We start from the raw sequence: 15,413 nt of genomic DNA on the forward strand, positions 1-15,413 counted from the left end.
TATTTCAGGTATTTAAATTCTCTGAGATTGTAGGGTTATCTGTTATTTTTCGCATAACCTCATCTATCATTACTGACAGAATCAGAGTTAAAAAAAAAATTAAACCTGAGCAAAACCGTTTGATAGTTTATGATAAAGCGTCATGAAGTACTTACTATCTGGAAACATATGCTATGAATATTTCTAACTGATGCCAGCATAACTCCCCGACCCCCAACTTTTGGGATCCATAACATTCATGCAGTAAGTTTTTATATGTTAAAAAGGAATGTTCTCAATTTAACTATACAAAGAAAACAAGGGAACTAAACCTAACTTCTCTATATCTAACAGAAGTGTTAAACAAATTAAAATTTAAACCACACACTGAAGTATATTTCACATTCTACCAATGTTCTATTTTTCTTAATGGTTATCAAATGTCAAAATATACAGTTACAATCAAAATCAACACTCAGATAACTGCCCCTAATAACAACCGTCTTTATTTAGAAAATAACAAGCACTACGTTTGACTACACTTTTCCTAATAGAGAACTAAGTATAGATAAATACCATAAAAATTAGGCTACTGCCTGAAAACACACATAGCTTTTTCTGACATTACAGAGGCTTCAGCAAGATAATTTATGACCTAGACAATTTGAGAAACTATGAACAACTAACTCTCTACAGAAAAACTAACCGACTTCCCTTCACAAACCCCCTTCTTAAGTATTATACATAAAAGGCTACTCACTATCTTTTTTTCTGCTTAAAGAAAATCTCCACCCTATGGACATAAGTCACCTTTATCTTGAAGGGTCTAGCTTAGAAACTCTCCCAGAGTTCCACTAACCACATTTCATCTTTCCAATGACAGACTCCGTGTCATTTTACCAGGGCACTGGGATCCATGAGAACACCTACTTTGAACAGGAAACACACAACCCCAGGACCCCAGCATGCCACTTACTAAGACTTTACTATGTACCAAGTATTGTGGAAAGCACTACACAAAGAATCTCATTTACTTTCTCAACAACTATGTAATAAAAGAACTTGGCTGGCCTTTGTCCCAGGGGTTCTTGGAGGTAACCTCTAAATCTTTGGAATTTCCCACGTGACAGGAGTGTCTCTGTTATTCATACTGCACCACCCCCGGCCACTACACCCATGAGTTCATGCTCGTGAGATGACACTGTGGGAGTTAGGCACACCAGAAAGAGGGTTGTGGCTTTCAGCTACATAATATTAGCCCCACCTCAGGGAAGGGAAATGGGGCTACATAGTGAGTCGTGTGGGCACCTACTCAATCAATCATGCCTATATAACGAAACCCTAATAAAACCTCTGGACACCAAAGCTCGGGTGAGCTTCCTTGGTTGGCAACACTCTGTGTGTACTGCATTAATGTGTCAGGAGCATAACACGTCTCTGTGGACAAAAGAAGCCTTGCATTTGGAAATCCTGCCCTGTGCCTCTCTCTGTTTGGCTGATTTTGATTTGCATCCTTTTGCTATGATAAAACTTTAATCATAAGTACAGCATTTTCCTGAGTTCTCTGAGTCATTCTAGTGAATTATCCAACCTAAGGTAGTCTACAGAGATGCCTGAAATTTGTAGCCAGCTGATCAGAATTGAGGGTGGCTCTGGGGACCCCTACATTGCAGCTGTATCTTGGACAGTCTTGCAGAGGACTGTGCCCTTAACCTGGAGTTGGGCCAACTTCAGGTATCCTTTAAGAGTCTGGTTCAAACTGGGCCCTAGTGGGCCCTTTATACATTAAATTCGTCTCCCCCATCTCAAGCTACTTGTCTGTCCAAGGGCAGGTCGCCAGATACGGCTTTCTTTCTTCGAAAGTTCAGGGAATTGGCCAATCTGCTTCTTTCTGGCTGCCACAGCCTTGTCTCTTCTTCCTGGTTTCTTCTCCCCAGAGGCTGGGTAAAAGACAGATTTTCCAATCTTTCCCATCATGACCACAGCAGTTTCTGTTTTTCCTCCCTGACCTGCCTCTCTGCCTCCAACAAGCACATTATCTCCTTTTCATTTTTTAAGAGTTTTTACTACTGGTCACTAAAAGGAAATGAATGCATGCATCCTTTGACTTATAAATTCTACTTCTAAAAATGTGTCCTGTGGATATACTTCTACATGTGCACAAAGACACATACAAAGATATTAAATGCAGTATTATTTATCATACCAGAAACAACCTAAATTATCTACGAATAGAAGGCTAGTCAGTAAAGGACAGAACACTCATACAATAGAATAATAATCAGCCATTAAAAAGACAAGACAAAGTCAGTTCTTTCTCTATGTGTTATATAACAATCTCCAGGACAAATTTTAAATGAAAGAAGCAAGGTGAGAACAGTTTATGTGGTATGTTAGAATTTATTGAAGAAAGCACAAATTCTTGCATATGCATAGACTATCTGGAAGAATACATAAAACTCTAGGCCGGCCAGGTGGCACAGTTGATAAGTTTGCGCGCTCCAATTTGGTGGCCTGGGGTTCACAGGTTCAGATCCCCGGGGAAGACCTAGCACCACTCATCAAGCCACACTGTGGCAGCATCCCACATAAAACAGAGTAAGATTGGCACAGATGTTAGCTCAGTGACAATCTTCCTCATCAAAAAAAAAACAAACAACAAAAACCAAACAAACTCGAACAACAGTGGTTACTTCTGGGAAAGGGAACAGGAAATTAAGGGATGAGGAGGGGAGGGTATTTTTCATGGCCTACACTTTTGTACTTTTGAAAGATATAACCAAATGCATGTTTTGCCTATTGGATTAGTTTTCTCAAGTCAATTTTTAAAAAGCAGTGGGTAAGGCTGTTCTTTGTGCTCTCTGTCCTTAATAAATGTACCCTTGTGATTCTCTTTAGATGCTATCATGAAAGGGAAAATTCTTTCCTCACACCATGAGGCATTTCCCCCCGCCCACGGTGACTTCCTTTTCACTTAATATATACATCCTGTAAATACACAGTTAGAATATATGAATGGATTAACCTATACCTTCAGACTCTACTGAAATAAATTTATATCACAGACAAACCCCAGATTGACATATCCAAGTTCAAACTCCACCACACATAATACAGGAAAAATTTACTGAGATCATCTCTGACTCAGCTTCAACACAAATCCTTTAGGCACACTCAATCTTCAAATACAGGCAAGTAACTTTTCAGTACACCGTTTTCATTGAGGGATTAAATGTACTCCTCCTCCTACCATCCGACCTCCACTCTTCCAAACTCCCAAAAGCCTATTCCACGATCACTGCTGAAGACAAGATTCTTCTTACTTCCTCTTCTTCTAGCAATGGAAGACCCCAAGATGGTCAATCTAATCAATGCCTCCCTATAAAGCATTCAAACCTGCACCCAACCTCTGCTCTTCTGGGATGGACCCACACACAGATACGTATAGGATTCCTGGGACTAACAAAATTCCTGAATACTGTACCTATGGTTCAAAGATAAAACGAGATGGCGATAAGTTTGTAAGAGAGATTAATGTACTGTGTACCTGTAGCACCAGCTGCCCTATTAATTAGCTGGCCGGGTATAAGAGAATATCTGAAGTTGTAAAATTCAGAACAGGAAGGATTCCCAGTACATAATCATGAGTAACATCCTAGAAAGTAGCTGATTTACAATAAATATGATATTGCCACTGGACAAGTATGGAAATACGCAACGAATAGGAATACTCAAGCAATTTAAAGAAGGAAGAGCAAAATAACATCTTTAAAACTGTCCTCTTCACTCTGAACAAACATTTGCTCAACAAACAGTTGCTGAACACCTAACACGTAGGAGGCACTGTGATACGTGCCAAACATCTGCAACTGGGAAAGAGCTTCGAGACCCGTCTAACCGGGGACAACGAGGGAGAAAAGGTTCAGGCCAAGTCCACAATCCTGAGTCACCAAAACCTCTTTCTCCAGCACAAATACGATTTTCAGTTAATATTCTTTGCATGTACTTCATGATGCAGAAGACAGGACTGTAACGCAACCTGAGTCTCTGCTTAGGAATCAGAGTGCTGTGTGTGGTAGTTCCCAAATTTCTGAGTCTCTGGGACCAGTAGAATAACCAAAAAAGGGGCTACTAATTATTTTTTTCTAAGAACATTAAAAAACAAAACAAAACTACTTAATTCATTGTCTTTGTTTCATATAGTAATATTTTAACAACAAAGTAGAGCTCTCAGAATTTAGGAACAAATTTAGTTGCAAAAAAAAGTCAGTATGTTCTACCTATTTTTTCCCTCATTTTACTGACTATGAGTGAAAAATTCATAAGAGACCAATACTTGAGAATCAAAGAAAGGTAAAATGAAAAAACATGGACTTCAGAGTCAGAGCGCCCTGGTTTCAATTTTTATGACTGCAGGTAAGTCACTTAATCGCTCTGAGCCTCAGCTTCCTGAGATATTAACTCGGGGGTTTACAGAAGGATTAAACATGATATATATCAAGAGCTTAGCATTAAATCAGGCACCTAGAAGGTGCTCAACAACCATAAGCTATTTTCACTGTTAAAATAAATTTTGGGGGGCCAGCCCCATGGTCGAGTGGTTAAGTTCACACACTCCACTTCAGCGGCCCAGGGTTTCACAGGTTTGGATCATGGGCACAGACATGGCACCACTCATCAGGCCATGCTGAGGTGGCGCCCCACACAGCACAACCCAGAGGCACTCACAACTAGAATATACAACTATGTACTGGGGCTTTGGGGAGAAGAAGGGAAAAAAAAGACAACTGGCAACAGATGTTAGCTCAGGTGCCAATCTTTAAAAAAATAAAAACAAAAATAAAAAAATTTTGGGACTTCCACTCTGGTTATGACAGAATAAGTGGTACTGAACTAGCCCTCCCACTTTACACAACCATAAAACTAGATGAATACATGAGGCAACGATTTCCAGGCAATGAACAGGGTACTAGATTGCAATAACTAAGAGTAGGGAAATTCACGAGGTGAGCCCCATGATGGCCCTGCCTCTCACGGAGGGGGTAAATACCCACCTATGCACTGCAAGGTAGAGTCTAAGCAGAACAGGAAGGTCCTGCTGAGCTGATAATAGACCAGAGTTTGGGGCGGGTAAAATAGGTAGAGGCCACAGGTCAGGGAACCAAAGAGGTGGAATTATGCAGGATGGGAAGGGACAGAAGTCTATGAGGGGGTTGCCAGTGAATGAGTTCTTGGCTGAGGGTTGGGCTGCACAAGCACAGGGCAACACTCTCCAAGTTTACTGGAGGGTGGCTGCTACGAAACTGAGAGTGCCACAGAGATACCTTAAGTCTAGCAAGCAGTGATAGAGGACTATGGAGTTCCAGTAAGGCAGATATGCAACTGAGATCAGAAAGGCCAGGACTTGGATTAAAGACCATGAATCTAAAAGCAAGACTTTTAGATCTGCCCCAACAAGGGCTGAAGGGAAGGCCACCATGGCCCAGCACGGGGAGTGGAACTCAAATAGGGTAAGGAGGGCAACTATGCAGAGCTGGGTGTTAGTAGCAGCAGCAGCAAAAGAATGGTTGCACACAAGGGAATGATCAAACAGGTAAATATTTTTCAGATGAGAATCAGGTTCATCAGAGAAAGCAGTTACAAATATACAAAGGGAAAAAATGAGAAAGAATCCTGTAATGTTGGATTGGAACTGGAGAGATCACTGTAAATGCAGAGTTTTTAATATCTCTTTCAAGAGGTATTGAAAGATAGATATAGAATACAGATCCACTGAGAGGGCCTGGGATTAGTGACATATGTAAGTACTAATAGCAACAAGCACACCTACTACCTTAATTCTAAATACTAATCTTTACTAAAAAGGGGGGGCCAGCCCAGTGGCACAGCAGTTAAGTTCACACATTCTGCTTCAGTGGCCCAGGGTTTGCTGGTTCAGATCCTGGGTGTGGACCTATGCACTGCTTGTCAAGCCATGCTGTTGTAGGCGTCCCACATACAAAGTAGAGGAAGATGGGCATGGATGTTAGCTCAGGGCCAGTCTTCCTCAGCAAAAAAAAAGCCCAAAAAAACAAAACAAAACACCAACACTTTGGGGTCCGGCCCGGTGGCACAGCGGTTAAGTTTGCACGTTCTGCTTCTCGGCGGCCTGGGGTTCACTGGTTCGGATCCCAGGTACAGACATGGCAACGCTTGGCAAAAGCCATGCTGTGGTATTGATGAATACTTAGGTTATTTTCACTTTTTGGTGATTATAAATAATGTTGCTATTAACATTCGTGTATAAGTTTCTGTGTGTACTTTTTTTCATTATTTTATTATGGTGAAATACACAGAACATAAAACTCACCATCTTAACCATTTTTAAGTATTAAAAAAAAAAAAAAAAGCCATGCTGTGGTGGGTGTCCCACGTATAAAGTAGAGGAAGATGGGCATGGATGTTAGCTCAGGACCAGTCTTCCTCAGCAAAAAGAGGAGGATTGGCAGTGGTTAGCTCAGGGCTAATCTTCCTCAAAAAAAAATGGAAACCAGGCTCCTTGGGTAAATGGTTGATTTCAGGGCCAGGCAGCGAAAAGTCCAAGATGTGCCCAAAACATCTTGTGCCCGAATGAAAAAGGAAGCACTGAAAGACTGATGGGGACGTGAAAAAGAACAAAGAAGACAACTTGAAAGGCCACCACTGGTCAAATCTAGAACAATCTGAGCACACAAACAATGGGACTCCACGAATACACACTGATATGAACAAAGTGAACATCGAGAAACAAGATATTTGCCGGTCTCAAAGTACCTCCCAACAAAATTCTGACTACAGAGGTGAAAAGAAACAACTTTACAGTGGAGAAGTCTTGCAGACATCCCCTTAAACAAGGGATCAAAGTTAACATCACTAGTTATTGAACAAATCAAAATCATATGCTACTTGATAGGGAACAATGAGAATATGTGATTTTTGTGGATATTTCTGTGAAAGATGCAATCTGACTCTAATCGTGAAGTGTATCAGACAAACCCAAATTGATAGCCCAAACCCAAATAATTGGCCTGTAATCTTCAAGTGGGAAGATCTTGAAAGTCAAAGAAAAACTGAGGAAACATTCCAGATGGACGATTAAAAAACATGACATACAAAAGCATGCTTTGGAACAGGATCCTTTTTACAAAGAACATTACTGGAACAAGTGGATCTTGGTTTCCTCATCTGTAAGTCTTGAGGTTAAACTAGATCTATTGCTCCAAACATCAATAAAGGACTCAAAGAAGTTTTTGTAAAGACAAACAAAAAACTACATCTAATAGTCTTTGATAAAAAGATCTCTCTCGGTATTCTAACCATGCTGACAAAGAAAGACTACCACGGACACCCAGAGGCCTTAACCAAATTAAGAGTATATTAAATTTCAGTCTTATGGGAAAAAGCCTTAAGGAAAAAAAATGTTCCACAACGCCTCTAACAAGAGTACATCCACACACTGAAATATTATCTAGCTATATCAGCCGATATGGACAGATGTCAAGACTTTGTTAAACAGAGAAAGGAAAACTTAGCGCAGTATATATAACGTATTCCCTTTTGTATGTATGTTTAAGATAGCCATATATATGGGCCTGCACATGGACAAAAAATTTCTGGAAGGATACAGAAGAAAATGTTAATAATGATTAGTTCTGAGAAATACGAATAGATAGTCACAAGGAGACAAGGCATTTTCCTCACTATCTTCCATTCTTGTATATTCAATTTTCAACAAGATTTTTTTTTAAAAAAAAAGTAAAGCTATGCTGGTAGCAATAGTATATACAGCTCCCAGGCCATGATTTCTAACTACTACTGCCAACTAAAAACAAACTCAGTACAGAAATAGCTGACTCTACACATGGGTCAGAGTTAAGTACAAAGTGAGCTGTGGACATCTTGTGCCAGAAAGCAAAGAAACACTCAAAAACTACTGAAGTCATGGGAAAAAGACAACGAAGCTAGCATGATGGGGCTCTCAGCGGTCAAATGTGGGATAATCTGAAGATTAAAAAGAATCGCTGTAACTAAAAAACTATCAAGAAAAGCAAGGAAGTGATTAATGTAAGAGTCAAGGTAGCAGTTAATTATGGGGGAAAAAGAAAGCACACAGTCAGTTTCTGGAATGCTGATGATGTCCTATTTCTTGACCTGGAAAATAATAACATGAATGTTTGTTTTATAATTATTTTAAACCATATATATTTGTTGTATAGCCTTTTTAATATATATATTTCATAATTTAAAACAAAAATCTAACATTTCAAGAAAAAAATGTCAAGTAAAAAGAAGAGCCTTTTAGAAAGAAAATTACAATATTTTACCTGCAAGAGTATGTAGGCTCTCCTACTTTAAAAACACGACCACAAAGATGAGAAGGTTTGTTTGCTTGTTGAAGTTTTGGAAACCCAAACTCAGAATCTTCACCACAAAGGTACCATTCCATCGGCGCCAACAAAACATGCTGTGCCACCATGTCTTCCTTCTGTGGACAAGGGTTGGGACTCCTGCAGTAGATTTTGGGTACATAGTGGGCTAAGTGCTGGTACACTTCTCTAGTGAGGTCAGTTGCTTGCAGCCATTTCTTTAAAAAAAGAAAAAAGAGAAAATAGTTTTAAACAATGTCAATAAATCGCTAACTTGAATAAACCTACTCTATTTTCTTTTAGGTACAAAAATAATGATAAAAGAGTCTTATATTTTGTTGATGACATTCATCACCGTACGTCTTCTCTGCGAAAAAGGGTAAAAGTCATTTAGAACTTTATTGAAATGCCAAATATTTCAGAATTCTACTTTAAAGTGAAAGCAAAATTAAAGTGAAATGAGCCTCTCTCCTCAAAATGATTCTTGAAGCAAACTTCCGTAGGCAGCACATGAAAAAGACCACAACAGATCACCACGTAAGACACCAGCCACTGAGCCCATCTGACGTCCTTTCTAACGCTTTGCTCACACGATATTCTGATTGTGATTTGGCTTCTCTTGTCAGCGTGCAGATAGGAAGAGCATGAACAGCCAATACACTAGTTGTATTTCTCACTGATAAGCAGATGAGATGATACACCAGTCTCTGACGAATGTCAGTCCACAAGAGACTTTGTTCCGTCAATCACGCCTTCTTTCCCTGATCAACTTCCCTACAAAAGCTCTTTCCCCTTTGCCTTCTCTGCTAAAAACGACAAAGAAAAAGCCACTTTTCTCTGTCCCCAAACTTTTATGTCCAACTACCTGTGATAATTATACTTGGACAGCTAATAGATACTGTGATATTGTGATTTATAATAAGTAGTATATTTTTGGTCTTCTTCCCATTCCTCGCACAGAGCTCCTAAAACTTTGGAAATTTCCAAAGTGATAAGGGAGATAAAGGTAAAAGGGGTGTCTTTAGTTACTCATAACAAGCCCCTTTCAACCACACCTGAGTTGAAGTTAATGAGGCGACTTTTGGAAAGCCCCTAAGGAGGGGGAGCTGGCTGCCAGGGGAATCAACCTCCTGATTAGAGGCTGGAACTTATAGCCTCCACCTCCAATCCTGGAGTAGGAGAGAGGGGCTGGAGGTTGAGTAACCACTAATGTCCAATGATTTAATCAATCATGCTTGTGTAAGGAAGCCTCCATAAAAATCCCTATATATCAGGGTTCAGAGAGCTTCTGGATTGTGAGCACGCAGAGGTGCTGAAGCGCCCAGAGAGGGCATGGAAGCTCAGCATCCCTTCCCACACAGCATCCCCTCCCATACACCTTGCTCTACGCATCTCTTCCATCCGGCTGTTCCTAAGTTCTATCACTTGATAATAAACCCGTAATCTAGTAAACAAACTGTTTCCCTTAGTTCTGTGAGCCATTCTCGCAAATTATCAAGCCAGAAGAGGGGGTCATGGAGTCCCCAATTTGTAGCTAAGTGAGACACAAGTTGTGGGTAACCTGAGGACTCACTGCTTGTAAGTGACATCTGGAGTCCGAGGGGCAGACAGGCAGTCTTGTGGGACTGAGCCCTTAATCTGTGGGATCTGATGCTAACTCCAGGTGTGCAGTATCAGAATCGATTGAACTGTAGGACACCCAGTTGGTGCCTGCAAAGAATTAGAGAATTGCCTGGCGTGGGGAACACCCCCTCCCACATACAGAGGCCAGAAATATCGGTGAGAGTGTAGAGAACAAAAGAAATCAGTTTCTCCTTTCAGACACCAACTCAACATGTCCAAAACTGATCTCATGCTCCTCTCCCCACAAAACCCCATGTCCCCTATTTCCCTATTTTAGATACCAGCATGTACCCAAGTATCCAAACTGGAAAAACCTGAAAACCTTCCTTCCTCCTCACCCCAACATCCAATTAGTCAACATGTCTTGTCTATTAGGCTTCCTAAATATCTGTTGAATACATCCATTTCTTTCCATCTCCACCGGCACTACCTCCACTATGCTAGTCCAAAGTCCCCACTCCCAGCTTTCAACCAAGATTAGTGCAACAATGTCCTAACCGGTGATCGCCACTAATCTCGTCCCTCTCCAGTCCATTTTCCAACCTCACTTAACAGAGCGATTCTTGCAAAATGCCAGTGTGACCCTGCCATTCAGGTTCCCCTTGTATTCAGGACCAAGTCAAGTCCCCGGACATAGTCTACAAGGTCCTTTGCCTTGCACCACTCTCCAGCCTCCTCCTCCTGACCTGTATAGCTCCTCCCTCTCTGCTTTACAAGACTATTTTCTGCTCGTTCCTCAGATCTGTTTCTGTTTTGCTTTCTCCAAGATGCCTTCTTAGCCTGTTCCTCACCCTCATCTCCCGTTCCCATATTCCCCAGGTCTAAAACAGAACCTGACCCCAGCGGGCATTTAGTAAAATCTGTTACCTGGATAACTATAAACATTTTTATACTACTTACTGTCACATAACATTGATACTGCAGAAAGATGCTCCATATGGCATTAATGAAAGCAGAGATAAAGTAGATGCAGGCCTGTAGTCTCTAAAAATCAAACCAAACAAGGCCTAGATAAGGCATCCTTCAAACTGCCTCCTTTTTTCCCCTTTTCATTTAAGTCTTAACTCTTTTCCTTGTATTCTGTCATTTATCCTTGCCTCCCCTGCTAATTCTGCCTATATGTTTTATTTGTCCTCCATACTGCTTTGTATAATTATAACTCATTTTGGCTTTAAATCAAGTAAAAATTTCAAATCAGAAAACATGAAATGACTCACGCTACAAAAATGCAGTTAACTGACCTGCTAACTCATAGGTCCAACATTTCCCTATGGATTGCAATCTAAGTTTCAAATTATATCCTCGTTAAAAAAGAGTTTATGGGGGCCAGCCCAGTGGTGGAGTGGTTAAGTTCACGTGCTCTGCTCCAGCAGCCTGGATTCGTGAGTTTAGATCCTGGGTATGGACCTACACACCACTCATCAAGCCATGTTGTGGTGGTATCCCACATACAAAATACAGGAAGATTGGCACAGATGTTAGCTCAGGGACAATCTTCCTCACCGAAAAAAAAGAGTTCATCTTCAAGTGATGTCTAACACCATAAGACAACAGTACAAAGTCTTCATTTTAACTATTAGATGTACAACCTTCAGCCTACTTCCTTCCTTCTAAAAGTAACATATAGAGATTTTAAATATTCATGAGGTAGTATATATTAACTTTCTAGTCAATTTCACATTTTCAGAAAACTTTTGCTAAAAATGTAAAAACCTTATTCATAACTTAAGGGACTAGATGGAAGCTTACAATCAAAAACAGTAAAAAAGTCTTCACCCCTAAAGTGAAACCATCTTTTCCAAATGTTACTAACTTTCTTTGTTTGCTTCATGCGAAAAGGAAAGAGACTAGATTACTCTTAAAACAACTTCTTGGCAGACAATCCCACAGGTTTAAGGATTCTCTCCCTTCAGAGAAGTGTCTCTAAATCAAAATTACACATACATACACACACACACAGAGTTCAGTAACTATAAAAAGGATAGGTAAGGAAAAAAGTAGTCATTAGTAAAAGGCAGCGAGTCATCAACCAACAAGTAAACTAGAATTTAATTCTTTGAGCTAAAAACTACTTTTTTGGCCAAGGGTAAATGTTCATTTTCACCCATTGTCAGCAACTCTATTTCAAAATATGAATGAACGTAATCAAATTATCCTAAGCAATTTACTGTTTTGGCTGAAAAATTAAGCATTAAGATTCAACGCCTCCAGGATCCTAGAAAGTTATGCTTCAGGCAATTTTAATTTACAACACATTTGAAGGTTTTATTTTAAAAGCAGTTTTTGTTTTTCTTATATTTTATGTTCCCATTTCTCCTCAAAGATCACTTTTGCAGAATTTTAATCCAGGGAGAATATAAAATAATGCTTTCTAAAAGAAATTATGTTGTCTTGTGGCTCCAACAACACTGACAGGTCAAATCTGTTCACAGATTTCTTTAAAAATTCAAAAACTATTAACAACTTCTGGTTAAGAAAAAAAAAATGAGCCACCTTATATAAACTATATTATTAGTAAAACAATCATTTCATTCTAAATAGCATTTATCATATAGAATTATAAATTATTAACGAGACATAAAAGCCTGGTTCAAGAAAGGCAGGCATATGCTCCAACTTCAAGACCACCCAAGAGATTTGGGATCTATTACACGCATTTTAACTTCATTAAATTCAAACACTTAATATACAAAGTACCTTTGCATGAGAATTCTATACCAGAGATAAGAATTAGTGACTGGCAACGGTACAGACAAAAAAAAAAAGTAGTGAAGGCAAAAGGAGCTGCCTTTCAGAATAATGGCTCATCTCTTTCTCAAAAGAACAAATCTACAGATTTTCATATCAGTTCTCATTAACATACCCTAACTGTAACTGTTTCTTCAATATGAAAAATTGAGATTTCTAATTTGGGTGCATGTTCATGTGTCCTTATTTTAGACACCTGTGGCTGTCACACCAATGTACACAACAGAGTACTAAGTACTATTTTATTAGAAGTCCTCCACAAGGGAAGTAAAGAAACTGTCAACTCACTTCACTAAAGTAAACATGTTATGACAATGCTTCCAGGAGCTTTCCTTTTTTGAATGCTAAACTTCAGCCTTACGATAGAGAGCTAGTAGAATAAACACAAAAATGAAAGAATCCCTGGGGGTGGGCCTTTTATTACACTAATTATTATTCCATACCTGATTAAAACTGTATCCTTTAACCACATTTGATTTTGCTTTTGAACAAAGATAACCAACACGTAAGTTAACAACAACAATTGCTAGTGCTGAAAGGGAGTTTTGGGGACTACATTAAGAAAAATTTTAAACAAACCATATTAAGAGTTCTAGAGATGAAGTGAAAGCAGTCACAAATTAAAATAATATAGAACTCAATAATAAAAGACAAAAAAATCAAATTTAAAAATAGGCAAAGGACCAGCCCTGTGGCCGAGTAGTTAGGTTTGCACGCTCCGCTTCAGTGGCCTGGGGTTCGCTGGATCCTGGGTGCGGACCTAGCACCATTCATCAAGCCACGCTGTAGCGGCGTCCCACATAGAAGAACAAGAATGACCTAAAACTAGGATATGCAACTAGGTACTGGGGCTTCGGGGAGGGAAAAAAAAAAGGAGGAAGACTGGCAAAAGATGTTAGCTCAGGGCCAATCTTCCTCACCAAAAAGCAAAAGACTAAATAAAAGAAATAAAAAGAAAAATAGGCAAAAGATCTGAATTGATCCTTCCCGAGAAGATATACAAATACCCAATACGCTCATGAAACGATGTTCAACACAAAGAGTCGCGAGGGAAATACAAACCAAAACTACAAAGAGATGCCACTTCACACCCAAGAATGGCTATAATCAAAAAGACAAGCACCACATGACGTCACTCGTGTGTGGAAGATAAACAAACACAGGGACAAAGACAAGAGATTAGTGGTTACCAGTAGGGAAGGGAGTTGGGGGGTGGGCTTAGGGGTAAAGGGTCACAGATATGGTGACTGACAAATAATAATGTACAACTGAAACCTCACAATGTTATAAACTACTATGGCCTCAATTAAAAAAGAGAGACAGACAATAACAAGTGTTGACAAAGATGTAGAGAAATCCACTAGAATCCTCACATACTGTGGTGGGAATGTAAAATGATGGAGCCACTTTGGAAAACAGTTCAGTGATTTCTCAAAATGTTAACCACAGAATTACCATATGACCCAGAAATTGCACTCCTGGGTTTACATCATAAGTGACTAAGAGAATGAAAACACATGTCCTCACAAAAAATTGTACACAAAATGTGCATAGCAGTATGATTCGTAATATCCAGAAGGTAGAAATAGCCCAAATGCCCAACAACTGACGAATGGAGAAATAAAATATGGTATATATCCACACAATGGAATATCATTTGGCAATAAAAAGGAATGAAGCATTGATACACACTACCACACGGAAGAACCTTGAAAACATCATGCTGAGTGAAAGAAGCCAGTCACAAAAGACCAAACACTGTATAATTCCATTTATATGAAATTTCCAGAACAGGCAAATCTATGGAGACAGAAAATAGTAGCTGCCTAGAGTTTGGGAGGCTGGGGGAAAATGGGGAGTGACTGTTAACGGGTATAGGATTTCTTTTTCGGGGTGATGAAAACATTCTAAAATTGACTGTGACGATGGTTGAACAACTCTGTGAAATACTAAAAGCTACTGAATTGAATTGTATGATATGTGAATTACATGTAAATAAACTGTCAAAGATTTTAAAGCAAAAATAACCATCATAGACATAAAACTCTACATAAATCTTCTATAAAGAATATGTATTTCTTTTATACTTGGGTAAAAATATGTCCTTCTTAAACCATAATCATCCATTGGAACATATTATAATCAAATCCGTGGAGCATGAAATGTAGATAGACTGGAGAAGTGTGGGGAAAGTCATGCTTGTGGAATCAAATCTACCGAGAAAACTGAGAAGAGAGGGCCAATTTAATATCCTAAACTTACAATTATTGAAGAGAGCACCTAAATGCTTTTATTTGTGACGCATACTAGTTACAATAGAGGTGATCACAAAAAGTCCTTCCTCATAACAGAAACAAGAAAAGCAATGTCTAAATAAAGTGTGGGAAAGATGACGCTAGTGCTTCTTAAGAACTTTTAAACGGATGTGATCCCTTGGGGGATGGCCTGGTGGCGCAGCGGTTAAGTTCCAACGTTCCCCTTCAGGGGCCCCAGAGGTCACCGGTTTGGATCCCGGGTGCAGAGATGGCACCGGCTGGCAAGCCATGCTGTAGTAGGCGTCCCACATATAAAGTGGAAGATGGGCACAGATGTGAGCTCAGAGCCAGCCTCCCTCAGCAAAAAAAGAAGACTGAAGGCAGATGTTAGCTCAGGGCTAATCGTCCTCAAAAATAAATAAAT

General features: G+C 39.6%; 1 protein-coding gene across 8 annotated transcripts in view; it reads right to left on the bottom strand.

The window, feature by feature from the left end:
* UBR2 (ubiquitin protein ligase E3 component n-recognin 2) overlaps positions 1-15,413 on the bottom strand; it is a 123,514-nt gene that overhangs the window by 105,335 nt on the left and 2,766 nt on the right. For 7 of the 8 annotated variants that reach the window (XR_006885189.1, XR_006885188.1, XM_046638764.1 and 4 more), the window contains exon 2: positions 8,322-8,581. Coding sequence is in view for 5 of the 8 variants with exons in the window: in XM_046638764.1 (XP_046494720.1) it covers positions 8,322-8,581 (260 nt within the window). In the remaining 3 variants the exon portion in view is untranslated. Of the gene's footprint in view, positions 1-8,321; positions 8,582-15,413 lie in introns of those variants that run through there. The other variant, XM_046638767.1, reaches the window with a different exon arrangement.

Source organism: Equus quagga, chromosome 15 (genome assembly GCF_021613505.1).
Source record: "Equus quagga isolate Etosha38 chromosome 15, UCLA_HA_Equagga_1.0, whole genome shotgun sequence".
In the NCBI taxonomy this organism is placed as follows: domain Eukaryota; kingdom Metazoa; phylum Chordata; class Mammalia; order Perissodactyla; family Equidae; genus Equus; species Equus quagga.